General features: G+C 39.6%; 1 protein-coding gene across 1 annotated transcript; it reads right to left on the bottom strand.

Moving 5' to 3' along the window:
• Positions 1-1,685: 1,685 nt before the first annotated feature.
• On the bottom strand, positions 1,686-24,244 carry trpm4a (transient receptor potential cation channel, subfamily M, member 4a). Its single transcript, XM_086055358.1, has 29 exons — positions 24,175-24,244; positions 22,420-22,566; positions 19,047-19,108; positions 17,864-18,041; positions 17,290-17,470; positions 15,370-15,539; positions 14,992-15,169; positions 12,830-12,894; positions 12,287-12,523; positions 11,912-12,014; positions 10,967-11,085; positions 10,162-10,464; positions 9,862-9,963; positions 9,614-9,742; positions 9,308-9,437; positions 8,921-9,066; positions 8,560-8,672; positions 8,372-8,479; positions 8,232-8,278; positions 7,149-7,381; positions 6,879-6,994; positions 5,906-6,038; positions 5,643-5,817; positions 4,551-4,716; positions 4,275-4,456; positions 3,804-3,936; positions 2,767-2,839; positions 2,125-2,218; positions 1,686-1,983 (listed from the first exon to the last, which is right to left on the bottom strand). The coding sequence occupies exons 2-29, from the start codon at positions 22,489-22,491 to the stop codon at positions 1,967-1,969; spliced, it is 3,765 nt and encodes a 1,254-aa protein (XP_085911484.1). The 5' UTR covers positions 22,492-22,566; positions 24,175-24,244; the 3' UTR covers positions 1,686-1,966.
• Positions 24,245-24,893: the final 649 nt, after the last annotated feature.

The following is a 24,893-nucleotide window of genomic DNA, read 5'->3' as shown; positions in this document are numbered from 1 at the left end:
GAGTACCATTTACTGTAGTTGTGGGGACATGACTTAACTAAGCAAACAATTCTGTGTATCACACATAAATATGTTCCATGATCAATAATAATCATCACAATTAGGAAAAATATCAGGCAAGACTTTAATCAATGTCTTACGTTTAACAGTAAAATGTTCAGGAGTGGGAACACAGCGGGCTGTGTGTGTTTGTGCAAAAAGAGAAAGAGAAAATGCAAAAAGGCTAGAGTATAGTCTTAGAGTAGTATTTTATTAAAAAGCAGAATTAAGAATTTGCTAAATGTAAGAGTCCCAGTCATCCAGGTCACAGATATCCAAGAAGGGTGAAGAGCATCTGGGTGTTTAAAAAAAACTTTCCAAGTGTCTAAAACTGTACCCAACTCATTAAACTATGATGTGGTTTAACTCATTCATAGGGACCCCTCCCCCAATTTGAAGTTGCAATATTTGCTTAATTATTCAAAATTCTTAGAAGACAGTTAAAATTTCACTTTTTCATGTCAGTGAAGCCATCACTTGTGTGCGAAAACCTAGATTACTATTACCAAGGCTGCCCCTAACCAAATTGCCACCACTTCATCTTTCCCCACCCCAAATGTATTACGGGTACAAAATGACCATACTACAAAATGACATTTGGAATAGATCTTAACTTCAAAAAGGTTGGTGACCCCCTACTGCAACAACTTAAATGTTGGAGGGGGCCACAACTTTTCATCAGTGCTACTGGGGGGGCACACAGGGTCACACACTTCCTAACCAGATGTATGCCAAAAATGCAACTTTACATATGGACAAAATGTGTGCATATGTGCAAAATATGCGCTCTTAATAAATTGGATTTTTCATAACACTAATAATTTCTCAATGCATGTATAAAGCATCTACTATCCTGCCCACAAAAATAAAGGATTTGAAAAATACATAAAATAACCACACACTTCTTTACTTAAAACAGGTTATTTTTGCGTTTACATTCAGATCAATTGTATTATTTCTTTAAAATATGCATTTAATATAAAAAAAAACTTGTGGCAGAGTAACAAGTAGTCTCAGAAAGACACTTTCTGTGAGTCTGCAATTATAGCTATAGAACAGCATGTGCACCAAATGTTTTTATTGACGGTCCTCCCTACATGCATAATCATAAACATAGTATTCGGATTAAATTACTTTTATTGGATTTATTTCCGACAAAAAAAAAAAACATGTACAACTTAAAAGAGTTTGTGTGTTACCTGGAGTAGTGCTCCCAACTGGTCAACAACACAACTGCTACATAAGTTAATTTCCATGTGCATTTTTTTTTTACTCATGGATGTCAATTCACAAGTCTCAGGAAAACTCCATGCTCTCTGATTTACAGCCAGCCTCAGGATTCAATGAATCACAAGTGTTTGTGCATCATTCCTAGGTTTGGCAGAGTTGGTGCCTCAGAAGTCTGGATGGAAGAATATGCCTGGATGAAAAGTGCAGCCACGTAAAAAAAACGTACGGGTCAATGGGAGAATATAACCCTAAAGGCATATCTGTGCAGTGCAAATCTGTCATGGTCTTTGTACCAATCAGTGTCATCAATAATATGCAGCCACTTTTATAGGTGAAAGATGGGATTCTACCGATGCCCCTAAGGGCACCTCTTTTGGAATAGCGAAACAAAAAGTACAGCTGATTACCACACTGCCTTTGGTTACACTTTGTTCTAGGTGTAGAATTTATTTTCTCATAAAATACAAAGTTCATCAAGGAACATCAGGATAGGGCTTTTGTTTTCCACTCCACAAATCATTCTCAAATTGATGCAAAAATGTGCACAAAATTGCAGTTATACATTGTAAACATAAACCCAGACAAAAGTTTTTAAAAAGTGGAACAAATGAAATTGAAAGCAAATTTAAAAAATGGATGGATGGACTTTGTCCCCGTGCTTGCATGCTTGTATGTGTGAGAACCATTTTCAGGCACTTCAGTTTGCCGACAAATCTACGACAGGTGGGAAAAAACAGAATGGACACCTCATCAATGTACAATCAAAATCTCCACAATGCTGTTATTGTGAATTTGTATTATTGGCGGAAGTTGAGAAACGTTCCTCTATCAGGGTGTTAAAGTATATCTCTTTACCTCTTAGGAGTGGACGGTTGCGGTTGGTTGTAATCAAATTACTTTCAGACATAGCTTCCATCATCCAGGAGAGGGCATTGCAGCAGAACTCCATCTTGGGAAAGGGAGAAAGGGAGAGAGGCAGAGAAAGAGAGAGAGACAGAGACAGAAAGACCCGTTAGACCCAAGCAAGACAAATACAAATATCCATCCATTTTCAATCAATCAATCAATCACATTTTATTTATATAGCACTTTTCATACATAAAAATGCAACTCAAAGTGCTTTAAAACATTCAAAGCAAAACATAGAATTATCTTCAATCAAAAGAAAAGATAAATTATTTTAAAGTTGTTGAAAGCCAAACTAAAAAGGTGTGTCTTGAGCTTCCTCTTTTTTTGTGTTCACATTTTATCCACTTACTATATATATATAATGCATATAATGCATTTCTGGACACCTACTTGTCGTATTTTGACAGACATTGTCCAATGAAAGAGTTCAGACACAATACCAAATCAAGAGGAGGAATTTATCAAGTATCAAACAGATAAGGGGGACAATTACAAAAACTATATTACATATGTGGCACGAGATGGATGTATCAGATAATGAATGATGTATTGCTCTTGCATTTGTAATGTAAGTAAAGTATCCCTAACCTCTGTCTCCAGGAGCTGTAAACGCCGGTCATGGTCACGGTTCTCTGCCATTTGCTTCAGCATTCTGTCCACTCTACACACACACAGACATTTGCAAAACGTAGAGCACAAATATGTATGCAACAAAAATTTAAACAACCATTATTTCCAGTGAACAACACGTACACCAGTATATTATGTCCTCCCTAATGACCCTTAACCCTTTCATGCACAGTGGTCACTACAGTGGACAGCTATTTAAAAGTTGCTTTCGCCTATATTTAGTCATCTAAAAAATATATTTATATTTTAAATAATTACTTCAAATCATAATTAATGTATGAAAGGGTTAAAGTATTTTTTAAAAATTTGATTAATCAATATAGGCAAAAGCAACTTTTAAATAGCTGTCCACTGTAGTGACCACTGTGCATGAAAGGGTTAAAAAGCTGGTTTTCTTAGTGCCACAATTTGCTGGTAATCTTTCTTACAATGGTCAACTTTTTGTCCAAGTGCCAAAGATATTTGAATGATTTGGGGGTAATTTTTGGGCTGCTAAGTCCCAAAATGACATGTGTCTTTGAATTGGCTCTAGTTTTAGAGAGATGGGTATTTTTGAATATTTATTGCTAATTCATTTGCATGTGTTGCTTGATATACAACACTCTAAAAACAGTTTGTTTTAAAACGAACACAATTTTGGGTAAAAAAAATGGACCAATCCATAAATTGGGTCAATTTGACCTACCTTCTTGCGTTATTTTGTACAAAACAGCCCCGTTTTTGGGGTAGTTTTGTACAAAACTACCAATTTTTGCAGTTGTTTTGGCATAAAACAACCAAGAAAGTTGGGTCAGATTGACCCAAGTAGTGGATTGGTCCTTTTTTGACCCCAAATTGTGTTATTTTTAACCCAACTGTTTTTAGAGTGAAAAAAAAAGCTTGGTGTTGGGAGAGTTTTTTTTAAATTCATGTAATATTTGTTTTTACAATGAAAAAGGAGGATCAATTCAATTAAATACTGCATTCAGTTTCAGAGTATAAAGTGTATTACTTACTTGAAAGCTGTACGTTTAAGCCGCTCTGTGTCACTCTCTCTTTCACGCTTATTCTGAGCAGAAAGGAGGTCCTCTTTCTGGATTGCCTCCCACGTGTTAAGTCGGCTGGCCTTTACACCTTGCAGCTCCAAAACTGGGAGCAGAATGTAACAGTAAACCAGTGCAACATAGCAGGGGAAAGAAATGCCTCCTAGGTTTAAAATCTTTGGGCTCTATTTTCTTAGACAGTGGCAGTGGAAATGCTGTTGTATCCTGATTTTTGTGCAGGCGCAGCGCCTGTTTGCCAATTTGGCAGACAGCTCTGCGCCATGCGGGGCGTTCAGGTGTATCAAGGGTGTGTCCGGCAGAAGACAGTTTGGTGGTAGAGAGTCAATGGAAAATGACACCTGCTCGGACCACATCTAAATAGTAGTGCCAAGTATTGTATCGCAATTTTTTGTTATTTTGTGGTGTGTTTTGTGTTGTCCTCACCAAAGTGTTTTCTCTTTTCAGAGGGGATGCCGCGAATGTATCTCTTGATGAAAACATTAAGATGTGAAATGATGATAAACGGTGGGGCCAGGCAAGGCCTCGAGTGGTATTCCACAATCAGGCTGTATCGCTGGAACTTCCAGTAGGTGTCACTGTGGTCCTGAACTTTGTTGAAAGTGTAACTGTGGGAAGTAAAGGAAAAGAAATTAGACCTCAATGGTCATCCACTAGGAAAGCTGTACTTATTGTGTTTGAAATGAATCATTCTGAGTGTACCTGAACATGGCGATGAGGAGATTGATTAAGAGTATGTTGGTAACCAGAAGGTAGACAGTCTGGAGGAGGATAACCAGCCAGTTGGCATAGGTGTTCATGCAGGGCTCGGCTCCCGCTTGAATTAGCGTCCTGTTGTCGGTACAGTTGACTTCTTGAAATAATTCAGCTACATGGAAAAGAAATGAATATGTACAAAATATCATGTGAGCGTATTACCTTCCACCAAGGTGCATTTGCAGTTACTGTGTTCAATTGGATACCTAGTATCAGTTAACCACAAGGCACATAGAGACCATCCACTGAACTTACAAAACATATAGACATGTTTTTGGGCAGTGAGAGTAAGCTGGCGAGGGATAGCACAGGAAGAACAAACTAGACACAAGTCAGAATTTAGCAAAGCAGGTGTGCAAAACACTCTTTGGCTCTTCCACTCGAGCAAGCAAGGCAAGGCAGCTTTATTTATATAGCAAGGCATACACAAGCAACTCAATGAGCTTCACACAAGCAAAAAGACACAACACCTACAAGCATCAACAAACACAACAGTTAACGACATTGGAAATAGAGCAAAGGTTTGAATCTGGATTCAAAAGCATTTACGCTCTGGGCTGACTTTACCTCTGATGACAGGTAATATATAGGGCAGTAGAAACACTGTCAGACTGCATTAAAATGGGTGTGAAAGTAGGATCTGAATTTGTGGCATAGTTCTGCTCCTTTTATTTGCAAACAATTTCAAGAATACAGTATTTTGCATTTGTTTGTTATTTTAATGCTTTACCGTGTGTGTGTGCGTGCATAATAATAATGACATGATAGACTGTATATATATCGTCGCTGTCCTGTGAAAAACTCTTATCTCCGATTTTGGAAACGTTTTAAATGTTCTCATTAATGCGATGTTTGTAACGCAGAAACACCATTCATGTAAAAATAAGTCAAATGAAAAAAATGGTGATAAGCGTTTTTCTCATGACAGTGACGATATATATATATATATATATATATATATATATATATATATATATATATTATTGGGAAGAAAATTTTTGACGTGTCTTCTGCATTAAAGAGACCAAGCCCACTCACCATCCACTTCTTCCACAGGAAGTAGTCCATAAATGTGCATGTAGGGTTTGTGCATGACACGGCGAAATATCCAATCTGGTCGGGGATCATATGAGAAGAGAAGCGCCTGGTTGGCTACTCCATAGGCTATGAGCCACACAGCCAGGAAAAAAAGGAAGAAGAAAATGTCTCTCATCTGTGGAAAGCAAATTGTGATGACATTGTTCATTAATTATTTTAACCCTTTGAGATTTAGTTAGTGTGTTGTTTTTTTGTGCTGTTACCATTTTGCCAACAATGATTATCTTGGGCCCAAGCTGTTTGTGGACAGCAAATATATGGATCAGACGCAGCGTGAAGACTATATAATCCATGGCCATCAGAGCTCGACCAAACTCGAATGACCATGGAAACATTCTGAAAGACAAAACAAGAAAGTCAGACACAAGCATTATGGAAAATCTCACAAAAACATTCCTTGTGGGCTAGTGGTTAACCTATTTTTTATTATTAGAATGAGTTTCATTTTGACCATAAGAAATTTTGGAAACCTACCAGTACAGGCCGAATGTTTTAACTAGTATCATTGTAACATGGCTGTGAGTCAACAACATGTTTTGTAGGTTATTGGAAGACTCTAAATTGTCCAGGTCCAAAGGCTGTTTTTGATTGGTTCCTGTTTGGGCACATGGGCAGATGTGCCCTGCAATTGGCTGGCACACAGAACTCCCTCCAGTGCACCCCCAAAGAGGGCCGGAAACTTCAACAACCCGTCGCAGTACAGACTTGAGACCACCTTTTTCCATGTTCTTGTCGTTTTTTTTTCCCATTTTTCTTTTTTTCACACCACTCGCTGTTAATTAATAAAAAAAATCTAACCCATTATTAACCCATTAACACTGCTCATACACAGAGAGTCTGCCATCCAAAATTTGTGGTGGTGTAGAGAGGCAAAATCCTAAAAACAAACCTCAATTTGTATGGTATCACATACTATTTAGTATTATGGGGGCGACTTACAGTGCCTGGAGAGCACTTCAGGGTGTTCAGTGCCTTGATAAAGGGGACGGTGGCAGCCCCTGGTTTAACCACTCGGCCATGGTTGCACCATAAACTATGTGCCACTAGTTAAGATTGCAAGGCTGTACAGTCTCAGCTGTCTTGATTAAATCGTGAAACTAAATGAGAGTTTGACTTTGGGCGTTCCACTGATACAAGGATATAAATGTCAAAGATTGAAGAAAACATCTTTATCACCTGCAGCACAGAGCACAAATGAAGATTAGGATGGCTGTGAGGTCACACTTATTCCATATATCCTCGATATAATTCTTTATCCTCTGGAGCAAAAAGTAGTTGGGCATGAAGAAGCTCTGTCAAGCAAAGAGTTGGAGAGTTTGACATTGTTTTGAGGATTTATAATGTTTGGTTGTCTGTAATAAATCTCAAAATGAGACTTGAGTCACATTTTTAATTAGGACTTGTACAATACATGTGAGTGGGAAAGCTTTTCTCTTAACCACTAACCTGTCGAAACTCTTCACATGCTAAGGTAAAAACCCAAAAGTACAACACAAATTCCAGTTTGGATGGACCGCCTTGAGATGGGGACTTGAAATCCACCAATAGGACGTAAGCAAATAAAACGAGGAACAGGAAGTACATCAGCACGTTGCCCAGAAAGGAGGTGACAGGGGCAAACCAAAATTGTCTCCACCGTAACACTATGAATGGTCTCCTCATTTTGGATGGTGAAGAGGCTGAAACAAAAAGATGAAAACAGTAAGATGAGGATAAGTACCAGATGAAAACTACAATAACACTCAATTACAGCGGGCCTCCCGGTAGAAAACATAAGCGTAAATATTTTCTGCTATACATATACCTATTACAGTGATTTGTGGAGTGACACAGTTGAGAATGTATTCAATGATCAATTTAGCCTTTAACAACTGCAGTTTGCGCTGCGGATTTATAACTTAAACTTTGTTTCTGCCTAGAGTAATGATAAGAAATGTCATGTCATGTCATCTTCCAAACCGCTTATCCTATATAGGGTCGCGGGGAGTTGCTGGAGCCTATCCCAGCCGTCAATGGGCGAAGGCAGACTACACCCCAAACTGGTCGCCAGCCAGTCGCAGGGCACAAATGATAAGAAATAAATTACATATTTCTGTGATGCACACATGCTGATGCAATAACTAAATAACTTCTACCCATGTGCAAGCAAGATGGATCCTGAAGGCACTTGATGACATGGAAACTTGGGATTGGAAGAAATTCAAGCCAAAGAAATCAAGAAGCACGATGACCAGAAGTGACCAGCAAGTTCCAGCTGCGAGTCCAGAGCGAGACCATGCCATCAAATGAGTTCAAAATGCCGGTTTGTGATGATGTACCAAGACTCCATCCATCCATTATCTATACCGCTTATCCTCACAAGGGTCGCGGACGTGCTAGAGCCTATCCCAGCTGACTTCGGGCAGTAGGTGGGGGACACCCTGAATTGGTTGCCAGCCAATCGCAGTGTACCAAGACTCCTCTGATAAAAAGGTCTGAAGTGCAGGCATCACTGGGATCAAGATCAAGCAATATGTGATGAAAACTCACCTGTCAGATCTTCTTTGAGAGCCCTGACCTCCTCAGCATCATCATCACTATTAAGTGCACAGCAAAGCAAAAACAGTTTGTAAAAGAGTCGTTCAAACATAGTTCTGTTTTGGAACAGCAGAATGAATGTACGTATTTACTTGTGTATAATGTCTTCCATGGAGAGAACCCTAGCATCATTTACATCTATGTTCTCAGTGTCTATTTGGTGGACCTCCACAGGAGTAACTGCTTCCTCCTGACCCTTCCTGGAGATACACACAGGGCTAAAATCTCCCTCAACCGTACCATCATAGAAAGGAGAATGCTCATATAGTGCAACACTGACCTGAAGTTGATTAAGTCTGAGTAGATGAGGGGGGGCATGAAGAAGCACATCACCAATTTCCAGACCTCAGTATTTCTGTCCATGCTGCCCCACCAGATCTGGGAGAGCAATGCCTACAGCCGAAAGCAGCAGTTTTACAGAAGATGCTACAAAATAATGATACACTACTGAAAAATGGTGCTGTTATTCCAAGTTCTAATTTGTTTCTACACCCATCGACTAAGAAAACTGGTTGTCCACGATGTACTGTTCAATTTAATCTTAAATGTAACCAAAATCTAAGACTGAGAAACATCTCGTGCAGTGGTTCAACTTAGTAAATAAATCAAAAACTACGTAAACTGATCACATAAGAATTAACCTGAACTCCATCGTGGCTGAAGAACTGGCGAGCATCAGCCGCAGTGGCCATCTGTAGACATGTAGTTCCAAGCCACACTGGAGACTTTTTTATCAGGAGGTTGAAGGAGCGTCCCTCACTACTCTGGTAACATTCTCCAAACACATCTGACGAGCACGTAAAAAGTATAACAATTATCGTGTTATGTTATACTATCGGTGTAATGTTAACATGGTATAATATTACACATTCAACAGGACCAGTTCCAGCGGGAAATTTTGATAAGCCAAATTGGCCCTACACAAGCATTGCAAATGTGGGAAAAATTCACCGCACCACACCACGTTTCAATTCAATTTGGTGATGTGGCGAGCACACTGACTGTACAGTTCTTCTGTTCTGACTCACCGTGTGCAAGATCCTCAAACTTCTGCGCCAGTTCTTTCATGGCCACCTTGCTCTCAGTCTCACTTTCTAGCTTAGAAATTTCTCTCAGCAGCTTACAGCCACCCAGCGCGCTCAGCACAGACTCCCCCGCCTGACCAGGAACAGAGGTAAGGGCCCCATCATGGTCAGTAAATGATATAATACTTGAATCAAAGTATGTGCCGTGACTGGATGCATATGATACGGTCCAAAAGCAAAAGGGGGCTGACCATATTGATGATCATGCACAATATTTATTTGCGCATATATTTTCCTTTGTAGCCTCACCATTTCCCAGAAGTAAATAGCCATCTCACTGCGGTTCTGCAGGACAGCCCAGATGAAGAGATCTGCCCAGGGAGATTGGCAGCGTTTGTCCCGGTATGCACATTTCCCCTGCAACAACCTGATGACTTGCTGAGAGATAAAAACAACAGAGATTTGAGTGTACAGTATTATTTTTTGTATGTCTAAAAATGACACCCCCTTTGAGCATAGATTACAACTTAAAGTGAAGAGAAGTGCTGGTTACAAACTCTGAGGGTCTTCCGAAAGCTGGATTTGGGGTCCAGACCCAGGATTTCATAGTAGAAAGGCTGACAGACATCTCCCATCAAGTCCCACAGCACGTTTGATACCTGCATCATCAAAAACAAAAATCAGTACGATCTATCAGTAAGATCTAATGAAATAATTGATAAGCAGTTTCTCAACCTAAGTGACACTTTTGTTTGACGTTGTCAATTCATTTGAGTAATCTAAATGGAGATTACTTATACAATCAAATATACATGTATGCAGAAAATGATTTAAGAGTTCTATTTTGTTGGTTTCACCTCAAATAGGCTAAGCTCTTGTGCTGAAGCAGGCCCAGGCATTGCATTTTGCGTGCTATTCAGTTGCCCCATTTTGGCTCCGTCCAGACTGGACAGGGATGCAGACAGGCTTAGACGGTCACTCAGATGTTCCTGGAGCAGAGTGTAGACCACGGTGCTGTCCAAGAGCGAGCGATACAAGCTCTCCAAGCGCTCGTACGTCAGGTAGTCCAGGATGTTCAGACCGTTCTCACAGAAGAGGCGCACAAACTGGGGCTTGTCGTTGATCAAAGCATCTGTCATGGAGTCGTCCAGGTCCTCATACTGAAAATACAATCATCAGCAATGGTTGTTTGTCTATACGTGTAATTGAGCAAACCAGGATCACCTTTAATTAATCAGGCTCTTGGGCCTCGCTCAAAGTTTTTAATGACATTCTCATTTTATCCACAGACAACTCATAATGCAGCTCTGGAATGTGTATGGACTGCATTTATCAGTAGAGTTGCCCAAATATCTGGACATGGTTCTCCCAGTCCTGAATTCTGAATCAATCCTGGATAGCCTTTGGTGTGATGTGATGGTAGTGGATGCAACACTACTTGACACTCCAGTGGTGCTCGATTATTGCTGTCTAACTAAACAGGTCGAAATCCTAGACCATGAACATATTGCAAAAAAACAATTGATTGGATAAATTTAAGATAGATTTGTATTGTCATAGACAGCCACATTTGTTACACCAGATATCGCCAATAAAATATGTATGTCAGTACTAAGCTGCTCAACAGAGCAATCAAGTTTCAGTAAATAGATTCACTCTGACCGTCCACTGTATGTTTCCAGTGAAGAGTTCCGCTTTGGCGATGTCCACTCTGTTCCAGGCCACGGCCAGTCTCAACTCTTGAGTGTACTCACTGGCATCACTGGACAGACGTTTACTAGCTTGACACATAAAACACATAGACAGCAATGGATGTAAAAGTCATGCTACAGCTCACAGGAAATAACTATCGCTGGTCATTGTGTAGTGAAAAACTAGCACTGCGAATTCAAAAATGCCAAACATACTGTGTGCTTGAAGGGGAAATCAACCCAAACACATTTTTTTCAAAAATATGTTCTATGCAAGCCCACTAGTTGAAACACAGCATTCTGATTAATATTGCATTTGTGCAATATAAGTTAAGCAGCAAAATCCACCCCTTTTTAGCCATCTCAGGGGACGGCCATTTTGTCATTTCTGTCGACTGAAAATGACATTACAACTGCTCAGGGCTCAGGTAAGGACCAATCACGGCTCAGCTTTAGAAAACAGGTCAGCTGTGATTGGTCGTTACCTACTTGTTTTGTCTCGACAGCTGTCCAATTCCTTTTTTTAAAGTAAACCGAGGCTGCTGGGTGACATCGCAAGGCTGCGGTGCCTGCTGGCGCCCGGCAAATGATTGACAACACTCAGGGTCTGCCCGGGCCAATGTGGCGCCCTAGGCGAGATTTTATATGGCGCCCCCCTTACATGCGCTTGCAACCACAGAACCACAACCAGTTTGACAAACACTTGTGAAAGAAGAAGTGTTTTTGTTATTATTAATAATGAGTGATAGGCATTTACAGTATGTGAAGACACAGATCATGTTAATGATTTGCCATCATAACTAGGCAACAGATAAATCTCAAAATATCACAATCCATTTTTATAATTCTCTGCCAGTATTTACATGCCCAAATGATCAGTTATGCAACATTTGTGACAGTGAATCCATGTACATACCTCTAACAAGGGCTTTGAGGAGGACAGTATCAAAATCATATACTCCTTCTTGCTCCGCATGGAAAACGGTGATGAGTTCTCTGTTGTGATAAATACTCAGAGCCTGGATACACAGCGGGAGTGGAAGGAAAAGAGTTAATATTAATCAGAATGCAGTGTTTCAACTAGTGGGCCTGCTGGGAACATATTCTTGAAAAAAATGTTCAACCCAAAGCTGTTTGAGTTGATTTCCTCTTTAAGCATACCTGGGAACTGTTTTAAAGAGTCAAAATGTCATAATATGTCTTGTTTTAAGTATTTTATATTTAATGAGTATGCACACGACTATTCTATCCAAACCAGCAGACACACAGTTATGAGTGCAGTCTAACTCACACTGTCCACCAGTTTTTCCAGGTCCTCTTCTCCTTGGAAGAATCTTTTGACCTTATCACGAACCAAGTCACGGATGTCTGATAGATACTCCGCAATCTCGCCCATTGTTGATGGGGGTGTCTGACTGAAGGAAGTGCAGGCAAGACTCAATAGAAGTTCACTGATAAAGTCTGCAGCTGGACCAGTTCCAGCAAGAACTAGCCAGGGTGTCGATCTCTTCAGAGATGTATCTACTCTCTGCGCACAGAACACATATACACAAAATAAATAAGACATTTCTATCTGGGTGACGCCATCAGTGAGTACAAATCTCAATTTCTCATTTGGGACCACTGTTAGAAGTTGGCGTGCTCTGTTCATTATGTTTTTGGTTTTTTTTCTGTTCTATGAATTCATACTTCATAATTATTATTTCTGTATATTTATCACAGTTTACTGGTCTACATCCGTGTGTGTGTTCTATGAGTCTGTATTTGTATGCGTGTGTGCGTGCATGCACACGTGTGCGTGTGTGTGCGTGTATGTGCGTGTGTGTGTTCATACCTCTAGCATGGAGGCATCCCCTGAGATGAGCATACACAGCACCGGGATTTCAATACTGCCACTTCCTGTTGAGACACAATAGCAAGTTAAAGCAGGAAAAAAAAAAATCTTTGTTCCTTCTTTGTTTATTTCTCTTGTTGCAGAAAAAAAACTACATAGCTTTGTCTTTTATTTATATTTGTGCTCATAAACTGACATATCCTAGGGGAATGTCAACTTATGAGCACAACTGTATATATCAGTTCTACCCCGAGGGCATGTTAACAAACTTATGAACCCTCCTGTATGTTTCCTTCCCTTTCATTGTATTTTCTTCCTCGGTTACTTTTTTTTTTTTTTTAATCCAAAATGATTGTCGGGGAATATTGAAGCTATCTGACTTTTTATCCCGTCTTGTATACAATGCTTCACCTACAACTGCAAGGAGCTACTGCCTCGAACATGGAGCGGGCCGGCGCCCCCCTTGGAGAACCACACATCCAGTAGTAGATATAGAGTCAGTGCTAAAGTGAATTAAAGTTAAGTGAGAGAGAGGACTTAATGGCACAGGAGATTTGAACTGTTCCTCCCATTGATCATTATGGGGAATATGATGTTACTCGCCAGGAAAAACGACCATACTCACGTCTGTTTGAAGTCTGCAATTGCTGGTTTACATTCAAAACCATCAGCTGCTGCAAGTGACAGTTGCGGCACTGAAACTAGTCAGTGGAGACTTCAACACGCCGCACACCTTCATGTACTTTGAGAACACTAACAGGCCGCTGGTAGAACAGCAGTCAGCCAACATAAAGACGGTGATAATTTGGTCTAGAGACACAGAGAACTTCCTCAGAGAAACTTTGTTTCAATGTCAATATCTAGTTATGTTATTTAAAAGAGGCAGTGGCGTTCCATTAGGGCCTTCAATACCTTCTCGGTATTATCAGAAGCACAGACGTACATTTACAACTTATTTAAGTGGTCAAAATTGATTTCCAACAGTCGTTTGTCCTCATTTCATAGCGTGTGTCTTGGCCGTGTGGCTTCTAGTCGTTTGTGGGTTAATTTTTAGTTTTTTATGTCCAATCAGATTTCAGTTCGATTTTCAAATGCATCACACTGTAGACCAGGTGTCACCAACGTGGTGCCCGCAAGCACCAGGTAGCCCCCAAGGACCCCTTGAGTAGCCCGCAGGCCTGTTCTAAAAATACTTCACCAATGACGTTTTTAAAATGTGTTAACCCATCCATCCATCCATTTTCCAATCCGCTTATCCTCACAAGGTTCGCAGGCATGCTGAAGCCTATCCCAGCTGTCTTCAGGCAGTAGGCGGGGTACACCCTCAACTGGTTGCCAGCCAATCGCAGGGCACACAGAGACAACAAACATTTACACTCAAAATCACACCTAGGGGCAATTTAGAGTGTCCAATTAACCTACCACGGATGTTTTTGGAATGTGGGAGGAAACTGGAGTAAAAATGTGTTAACAATTCTAAAAAATATATATGCCTACACTAAACATTCAGCTGCATCAAATCCTTTTTGTTGATATTCTTTTTAAACCACACTTACATTGGGGTAAATTTGGTAATGACAATATTTGAATCAAACAACAACAACAACAAAAACTGATATAGGTCAAAGGTCGGCATTGCAACGCATGTTCAAATCATGGCTTTCGTGGATAAATCTAGCGGGCAAAAGGACAATAAGGAGATGATTTATCCCCAAATAATTTGCGCGGATTTGTTACTTAAGAAGCGTGTATCAAACTGCTAGCACCTGTTAGCATTAATCAGTGCTCAAGAAGTATCTCTGAGTTTCAAAATGTTTGGTGACCCCTGCTGACAATAGCTTTTAATGTCAAAATGTAAGTTCTTGGTAGATGCACCATGGACTGATAGTATTGTTTGAGTTAAATCCAGACGCTTCTTGCCATCAAGTGGAAGAGCATTCATTTGTACTGCCTGTAACTCCACATTGCTGATTTATATGGATAAACAAATAAAACACGATTTTTTAGTGAATAAATAATTTTCCCACCAATAATGAAACTGTAGCACAACAAAACATTTCTCATGGCACAGTGGTTGGGAATGATTGGCTCAAGTGTTTTTTTTTTTTAAAGGTTCTATGTTAGTCCTGAGTAAATCCCTTTAATTCAAATGGGTGTCTCACCCCAAATGCCAGTGCGCTGATGTGAAATATAGTCCTCTAGATTGGCACGAAAGGCTGTCTCTCCTCCTTTTCTTCCAGTACTGCCATCATCCACCAGCAGGAAAGCCTGGCAGTTGTTGTCCAGGCAGCAGGTGTCACAAGACGTGTTCTGGACATAGTAGCGAGCAGGGAAGCTTCCCTTCAAACATAAAAGAGAGTATTTCCACAATCAGGTGTGTCAACATTTAGTCTCACACTTGATGCATGTTAAACCTTATTTTGCTATTTCTTTCAAAATAAAGTGTTTTTATGATAATGCCCAGGAAGAGACAAAGTGAGCACTGAGGGTGCCTGCAGGATAGAACAAGTTCATTGTTACGCACGGTGATGAAAGCCTACCTGTGCATTTACAAGCTGCTGCCTGTTGTGCACGACGCCCCAGGGTGCGAGTCCCACAGCTATGACTTTCTTCTTAGAGAGAGCCGGAGCTGCTGCGTCATGGTCCCTTACTGCCTCGCCTACGCAGCGGGACACGCCTTCCCGGAGACCCCCAGTCAAGATCCAGGCCCCTGGGTGACAGAGAAAAAAAATGACAGCCAGATGTGAAGGGATAACGATGATTACTATTATATACAGGGGCTTGAAAAAGTATTTATAATCCTTAATCCTCTATCCATGTTCTTCATTTTGAAGTTGAAGGGAAATGCTGCATAGTTTTCATATTCTTTCACAAGCGAAAATCTGAAAAATGTTATGTACAAAAGTTTTTACCCCGCTTTATTCTCATACCCCAAATTAAAATCTAGTCCGTCTAGTCATTTCCCCTCCTCCAACACACCTGATTCAGATGATGAGGATCATTATCAGGTTTCTGCTTGCTGATGAAGTGATCATTTGAATCAGGTAACATGTAAAACAGGCTGGTTAGAGGCTCTTGAGGAACAGCATAAGGACCCCTGATGTAGTGTAATTAATTGCCTTCAGGATTTAAAATTTTTTTATTTTCAAACAGAATATAGCTGTCACTGTTTAATTTACCACAACAAATGAGGTATCAAAGATGCGTCTCAGCCTACTTGGATTAGAACTTCAAAGGCAACATGTGTGTAATCATGACAGAATAAATATAGCTTTTCTGTGATTGAAAAAAAAAAAATGTATTCATTTTTTAAACATGTTTTCGAAACGGTTCCAAACTATTCATACCCTCTCTCGGAACAGGCATGTTTGTTACTCATCATTGTCAAATTGTATTGATTATACATGTCATTGCAGATTAGTGCTAAACATGTTTTTATACTTTCCAAAATGTCACCACACCCATTCCCTCGCGCCATTGCCTGTAACTTTTCATTTGCTTGCCTCTGCCCTGTTCTGTTCTACCTGCCAGCCACAGCCACCTACAAAGTAATTAGTTCAACCAGATTTGCCTGTGTTCACACGCCTAGAGTTTTGAAACCCATGCCTGCCCAGCAAAACTTTGTTGCTACTTCTTCAGACTCAGGCCCTAGACTGCCTGGTTTGATTTGGTTTGAATGAAAAATATTGGGCGGGCACAACAACGTGTCAAGGCCTTTTCACTGCACATAGCAGGGCGCAGCACGGCATCAACAAACCCATCCTTTGCGTATGTACGAGGGTGCGATGACGGAACAGTAAGACGTGTCACTTTATGACTGTTTGCAAGAGAGTATTTTAGGAGTTTACAGGCCATGGCTCAAATAACCTCAGTGTTGACCACACGCACAAGAATTTGCAAGCTGAACACTTAGCATTCATTAGAATCAAAATGTTCAGTGCCAAGAATGAGTTTACTCTTTGTTTTCATTGGGAGTAGTTGATAAAAGGGTCTGATGGCGAATCTGCTTTAAAAAACTTTTGAAAGTGCTTGCTACTCTCGACGCACCACAGGATAATCGTCTCTTTGATGCCTTTGGTCGGAGGGAAAGAGAAAATCAACCACATGTAAGTGTGTAACCTAATGAAAAAATAAAATGCAATTTTATATAAGTGCAAGCCTGAATCATTAACTGTGGCAGGTAAAACAACACTCAAACTGCTTTTATCCTTAAAAAAATGAGAAAATCTATTGACTTGGTGAGGTAACCAAGAATCTTTATCAGTCCCTTCTACTAGTCCACTGCAAAATTGCTTATTATTTCTATTATTATTATTAGTAGTAGTAGTAGTAGTAGTATACAATGATACAAATACAATGATTGGATCATAACAATGCCAAAAGGTAAGCAAAGCTGCAGTGTATGGCTACATACAAAGATAATGTGCTTCTTTAGTCATTTTCTACTGAACTTTTCATACCTGTACTCTGTGCAGCCCTAACCAGACCGTTTCTCAGGACCTCTCGCACCCACGTTTTAATGTTCTCACAGCCTTCGCCCCCCACCACGGACACCACCAAGTTGGGTGAGGGCAAAGCCCAGTGTGTCGTCATCAGGGTGTAGATGATCTGAGGTTGTGTGTCACATGACATCCGCAGAAACTAGACAGGGATCAACAACAATAGTGATGTTAGCATTTTTTTTTCAATTGGGTGCTCCAATTGCTTCCCACTGTTGAAAAACACATTTGGTTAACTCCAATACAGTATTTCTCAGTAGATGTGAAAAACTGTGTGGCTGTTTGTCTGTCACATTTGCAGGTTGGAATAGGACACCCTAAAATTGTCTCCCAACGGCGCCCACATCCTTTATAATGTGAGTCACATCAGAGTGATGAGTGATGATCGATCGTATTGTTGAATAGTAACTCACCCATTTTGACACCACATCATAACTGTGCAAATGCATGAATGAGGCAATATGCTTTGACTACCAGCCTACTGGTTTTTGAGTACTGCTTGTAGTCACTGTGTCTGTTGAGCGACGCCACTCACATAGCTGTGTCTATGTCCAGCGCCAGCAAACTCCAGCTCTCCAAAGGCATCGGTGGTACACTCGATGGTGTGCTGCCTACTGTCCCACTCGGTAGTAATCGCAGCACCGCTGGAGTCCCTGGTGTCCAAGATATTATGCACGTTCCGCACATAACCGCACTGACATAATACTCCATTACTGACACACAACACACACACACAAACACACCCACACAGTTGCCGTTATTATTTGTTTCTTAATATCACCAATGCTGCAAAATCTTTAGTTGATCTCACTGGCACATTGGAAACCAGTCACCGGTGTGTGTGTGTGTGGAGGGGCTGGGGGTGTTTTCAGAATTTAAAGCACACACTTCACTTCAAATCCAACAGGTAAAATAAATATAATAAGCCAAACATTTTCTTTTTTTTGCATGTAGATGGAACCTATCCCAGCTGATTATGGGTGAGAGGTAGTGTACACCTGTCAGTTGCCAGCCAAAGGCCAAACTTAGACAAACAAGCATTTATACTCACAAATGATAATATAATATAATATAATATAATATAATATAATATAATATAATATAATATAATATAATATAATATAATATAATATAATATAATATAATATAATATAATATAATATAATGTAATATAATATAATATAATATAATATAATATAATATAATATAATATAATATAATATAATATAATATAATATAATATAATATAATATAATATAAAATCGTGTGGGTTTCCTCTCAGATTCCAAAAACATGCAAGTTAGGCTAAATGAACTCTAAATTGTCCTTAGGTATTAATGTGAGACCCTACAGAGGATAAGTGACATAGAAAATGGATGGATGGATGGATGGATGGACGGACAGATGGATGGATGGATGGATGGATGGATGGATGGATGGGTGGATGGATGGATGGGTGGATGGATGGATGGATGGAAGTGTCATGTGTCACATGTCCTGCCATGTCATGTCAGGTCTGATCATGTGACTTCGTGTCTGGTCATTTCATGGTCATGGTCATGGTCTGGTCATGTCAGTTCATAACTGGTCAGGTAAACGGGTTCCATTTTCACTATTCGCGGGCCGGCCCGGTGCCTATCCCCTGTGAATGGCGCGGGTCGACTTTGTGCCTCCTGCATCACGCGAAATATTTTGCATTTATATCAACAGATATTTACCTGACATCATCTTCAACAAAGGTGGTGCACACTCGCTTCTTGATGATCTTAGGAATCCAACTCTGAGCAGAGGAATGATCTTAATCAATTAGAGCATGTCCAAAATAAATCATCATTGAAAACAATCGGCAATCTTGCCCCGGATACATTTACGAATATAAACATTGTAAAAGCCTCACTGACCCGTGTAGTTGCATTTCATCGAATGCCAGTGAAATTCTCTTAATACAGTATTTAAGGGTAGCAATACTGTATACAATAGGTAGTTCCATAATCATTATCTGGAAATATTTCCATGTTGTCGCCATAATAAAAACATGGAATACAGTATAATCACTTCATCTTGTCTTGACAGGTCTTTTTTTTTTATGCCATACATTGGTCTAACATTGTGTCTGTATGTGTTGTAGGGACAAAACAAGATGGCGCAGACACTTTAAGTGTGAGTAGACAGGTAAAGAGAGCAGGATTGACCGTGTAAAACTAATAAATAAAGTAAAGTGGGCGTAAATAGTTCCATGTCATGGACACACAGAGGATTGGAAATAAACATCAAGCAAGTACAACCCCAAAATCAAACAAACGCTGCATGGAGACAGTGACAGTTGCGTACTGTGATTTGACTGGAGGCTAATCTTGTTTTTCAAGAAACATTCCCATGATCAAGGGACGAGGTCATGAAGGTGAAAGTCCTCTATGGACTGGTTGTTGGAAAGATAGCGCTTCAATTCCCAACCTACAACTAAGGCAAAAAAAATTATGATAAAATTAAATAAAATCAAATTAAATCATAAAATGTTGAGTTGAATCTATAGAAATGTTGTTTTTTTTATTTTTTTATTATTATTGACAATATATATTGGCGGCACGGTGGGCGACTGGTTAGCACGTCCGCCTCACAGTTCAGAGGTCGTGGGTTCGATCCCGGCTCCGGCCTCCCTGTGTGGAGTTTGCATGTTTGCCCCGTGCCTGCGTGGGTTTTCTCCGGGTCCTCCGGTTTCCTCCCACATTCCAAAAACATGCATGGTAAGTTGATTGGACACTCTAAATTGCCCCTAGGTGTGATTGTGAGTGCGGATGTTTGTTTGTCTCTGGGTGCCCTGCGATTGGCTGGCAACCAATTCAGGGTGTCCCCCGCCTACTGCCCGATGACAGCTGGGATAGGCTCCAGCGCGCCAGCGACCCTTGTGAGGATACGCGGTATCGATAATGGATGGATGGATGGACAAAATATATTATACATTTGTTCACCAACCTTTATGAATTGCTGATTAATGCAAAGGGCTACCAGTTTGATACACACTTTTGAAACAACAAATTTGCCCAAATTAAGTTTAGTAATAATGTTGTATTATGTTATTTAAAGTGGAAGTCAACCCAAACCTATCTTTTTCAAGAATATGTTCACAGCAGGCCCACTAGTTGAAACACGGCATTGTGATTAATATTGCATTTGTGTATTGCAAATGTCTTTGGGTTGATTTCCTCTTTAAGGGTGTGCATCTCTCCACAAAAGGCAATTCGATAGGTATCTCGATACATCGGTTATGATACGATTCAAGGATGATTTTAAAATGTAACAATTCAATTCAGTGTGATAACTATTCAATTCGATGTGGTACGGCTGTAGCCTTTGTTTATTAATATGCAACAGCATGTAAAAGCTATCCAAGGCCTCGACTATCCAGGTTCATTACATTCAAAGAAACAACAAATCATCAGCAACATCAAACCAATTAGTACTGTATCTTACGTAAATCTCTCACAAAAGACAATTTGATACATATCTCGATACATGGGGTGCGATATGATTCAAGGATGCAACAATTTTAAAATGTAACGATTCGATACGGGACGTCAAATCAAAACCAGTTTTCCAATTTGAATTGTTTTTTTTTGTTACACCCCTAATGTTATTATGAATAATTTCTGATATTAATTTATGTGAAGACACTGATCATGTTAATGATTTCTCACAGTCAGACAATAAGAAATACTCCGAGAAAATCACAATGTACCATCACTGGGAAGCTATTTTGAGAACAGGAACGCAGGCTACTCATGTGGTGCTTGGGGGCCATCTGGTGACCTCTGATATACAGTAAACAGTGAATAAAATTTAGATTAGAGTTCATGACAATAAACACTCATTTTATCCAGATGGCAGGGCAGCGCAATCCAGTTTCTAAAGTAATTCATCACTAAAGGTCAATTGTGGACATTACTGCTTTCACATGAATGTTCTCATGAAATTGAAGAGCCTGAGACCAAACACACAATGGATCAAGTGGGGTGAGAGCACAAAGCAACAGGCAAAAAAGGGAAGTCGTAATGTGAGAGATCATCTGTTCAAGTTCAAGTTGTTTAAAAGAAGAGAGGTGAGTGAATGACAAGCAGGAAGAAAATTCACTGCCTTTCAAGTTGAGGCATGAGCGCCAGGCCTCCCGACGATACCGCCTGCGAGTGTGTTTATTAAAGAAGCAGAAGTAAGTCACTGGGACTCTCAATGAATGAGGACTGGTTCGACCTGTTTTCCTGCCCACTGTTGTTGCGCTCCTTCTGCTTTTCCAAACTGTTTTTATTTATTTTTTCACTAAGGCTGGAATTCCACATCACATTTTCATTTGTGGAAAATAAATGTGATACTGTACTACAGTCCAAAATAAATCAAATGACTTGAAATACTGCTATTTACCACTTATTGTGATTAATTGACAAAAAAACAAATGCATGGGCAAAAAAAAATCTATATGTACAAAAATTGCGCATTTCGTTTTCTTATTCGGTGCATCGTAATTGATCATTTTCAAAGTATGTTTTTTTTTAGTGCGTGACGTGCATTTAAAAATTGAGGATGCCCAAAATAAAATTGAAAATATCCACCACCTGTCCTCGGCTCAAGGTCACGTACATATGATAATCACTACACACACAAAATGTGGATTTTTATCTTTAGAATAATTGTGTTTTGGAACTCACTCTCTGGAATATTCATATCATATTCATATTGAATTTTATTTTTAAAGTAATAAAATGACATGATGGAAAGTTGAATTTTCCAACAGTTTACCTCTGATGTTTGCGTTCACTACTGAATTAGCAATTATCTAATCATCTACTTTGACAGCTGTTACAATTAAACAGGGAATATTTTGAGTAATTTACCTCGCAATGTGCAACAATTCTCAATGTTTACCGGGCAAAAATCTTAATCCAAAAATGTCACTGAAAACATAACATCATTAGGACACGTACTGGTTACATGTCTTTCTAACAGCACCTTTTAACGCTACAGAAAAATAATTAAAAGAAACCAGCAACATGCTAGAACTAATGAAGTGACATTATTCGTTGAGGTGGTCAGGTCACATACCTGAACTTTCTCTCTCTTAATTTCTGACTTTCCACGACCGCTGCCTTCGTCCACCTTGTCAGTCTTCTTCATCCTGCCTTGTGCTCTCTGCCTGGCTCTGTCTCAGTCTTCGGCAGACTGGTAGGCAATCTTGAAGCCTCGCCCCGGCTGTGATGTCACATACTCCTTAGCAACTTTACCAACAATGCACGCCTCACACTTGCCACAATCACAAGCATACTGCAATTCTGCATATCAAATTCCATTTGCATAATCCCATTTTAAAGCATGATAGGCCGTGTAACAAGAATCTTAATTTGCAGGCCTGATTTGAATAAAAGTGGTTTTATTTGTAATACCTCACAAAATATTCAAATATTGTCCTAAAACGGGTGGGAAAAACTCAGCGCTGTAATAAAAACCTTCCAATGTGTACACATTCCTAATTTTCCATTACATGGCAGCCTCAGTTTATGGACCTTTAAGTGCATTATATCATAGATGTTCGCACACCACATCATTAGGTAAACATGCACAGTTAATTAATAATTAGGGTAGGACAAAATATTAAGTGAATATCAGTCCGGTATTGCACTTTATTAACTCACTGTTGTTTGTGTCTGTTTTATTTCTTGTGTGGTTCACACATCAGCCTCACATTTTTGCAATTTGGGGAGCAAATATCAGCTCTGGCTTCCTGTGGGCAGGTCACATGGATGGATTTTCTTGATCAAATTTTTAAAAGGAATCATTTTAGGTTAACTGAAGGCTAAATTCCCCATAGGTGTGTTTGTGCCCTGAGATCAAGTGGTGAACAGTCCAGGAAGGGTATGCTACAGAAGCACTAAATGAATGGATGGTTGTCTTAGCCCAAGGGGATAAAGCCGTTGCCAAATAATTGCATGACTTTCTGCAAAGCAATAATTCCTTTGAGGACTTTTAAATGCACCATAGTACTGTTACTATTGATTGCTAATAATTATGCTATCATCTATGTGAAGACACTGACCATGTTATTTATTTATCACAATAAATATAAAACATTATTTAACAACAGATACGACACAGATAAACCTGGAGTTGCGCTTTTTACAGTAGACAAATTAAGTTTGAGGTAAAAAAAAAAAGATGGACATTCAAAGTATCACCTAGATTAAAGTTTCCTATTCGCACATATGGTACTGTACATCAGCTGTCCCATATGCACTCATTTACTGCTTAACGGCTGTATAATACGAATGACGAAAGTGCGAATTTCGACATTATATCATATTAAATGTTGAAAAAGGTATGTGCGCCAGCGGACTTTTTTCTTCACCAGTGATGAGCATTTCCACATGCTGATGGGACTTGCAGTTCAAGCGCAGGACATAAACAATGCAGTTATCGTAATAATGGGCGTAAATTATGTATTTGTTTATTATGCATTTGATGCGTCACATGCGCGGTGCGTTGCTTGGCAACCTGGTCAACTCTCAACTTGCAACGGCCGTCTCCAAAGCTTTCCGTTGTTGTGGGGTTTTCAGGAGACAGAAGAATTGCATAGAGTTGAGCTCCCTTTTGTAAATACGGCACACTTTGAATGAAGGCGCGTGTGTTTTTGCATTCACTTTTTAATCAAATAAAAGCAATTTTATCAGACGACCTTGCTCGTTACTGCACCGGATCACGCCTCTTTAGTTGTGCACATATTTCCAGGTTAGGCGTGGTGGGTGTGTCAGAAGTTTAGACAGGAGAATCGCCGCGTCTCGAAAGAAACGCGCATAAGGCACTCACTTCAGCGTCAGCGGGAAATATGTCCCTCGATGAACAGTTTATTAGTCCTCGGCTACCCCATCACTTGCGCGTTGCTGCCATCTTGTGGCTAACATGTTCAACATGGCTGGCGTACAATTGACTTCATTTTGGTACATCACAAAAGTGTATCACTACAGAAATCGGCTATTTACAACTGAGAAGAAAAAATCTGAGCATTTGAATAACTTTGAATTATATAAGGTATCGAAAGGATTCAATAAATGAATCGATTAATTTGATAATTGATTAGTTTCACCTCTAGTAAAATAGAAGTTTCTAAACCGTTTCCTTAATTAAAATTCCTTTCTTTTGCTGAATTGTTCAGAATTTAGTATTTTTTTTTAGAAAAGCCCACGTCAATGTCTTTCACCTTCATATAAGAAATCAAATATTGAAACGGTTACAGTAAATCATATTTTGTTTTACTTTTTGAATTTAACTCCTGAAATAGTTTCATAATTCCAGTTGATTGAGATGCATCAGCCAACTACTAAAACTAGACCGGCAAAGTTGCAGCATCAACATTGATACTAAATCAGCATTATTTCGGCATTGATTATTGGAAGTCAAGCCCAATTGCACAACAGTAGGCTGCACTGCATTTTTAGCATCCTGTGGACCATCCAAGTTCACAATGGTTGGTATATTAGGAAGAAAACATGTACAGGTAAATATCAATACATTTGAATATAATAGAA

Source organism: Filicampus tigris, chromosome 16 (assembly GCF_054856515.1).
Source record: "Filicampus tigris isolate MCC_2025a chromosome 16, RoL_Ftig_1.0, whole genome shotgun sequence".
NCBI lineage: Eukaryota > Metazoa > Chordata > Actinopteri > Syngnathiformes > Syngnathidae > Filicampus > Filicampus tigris.
This window is presented reverse-complemented; position numbering and strand designations above follow the sequence as displayed.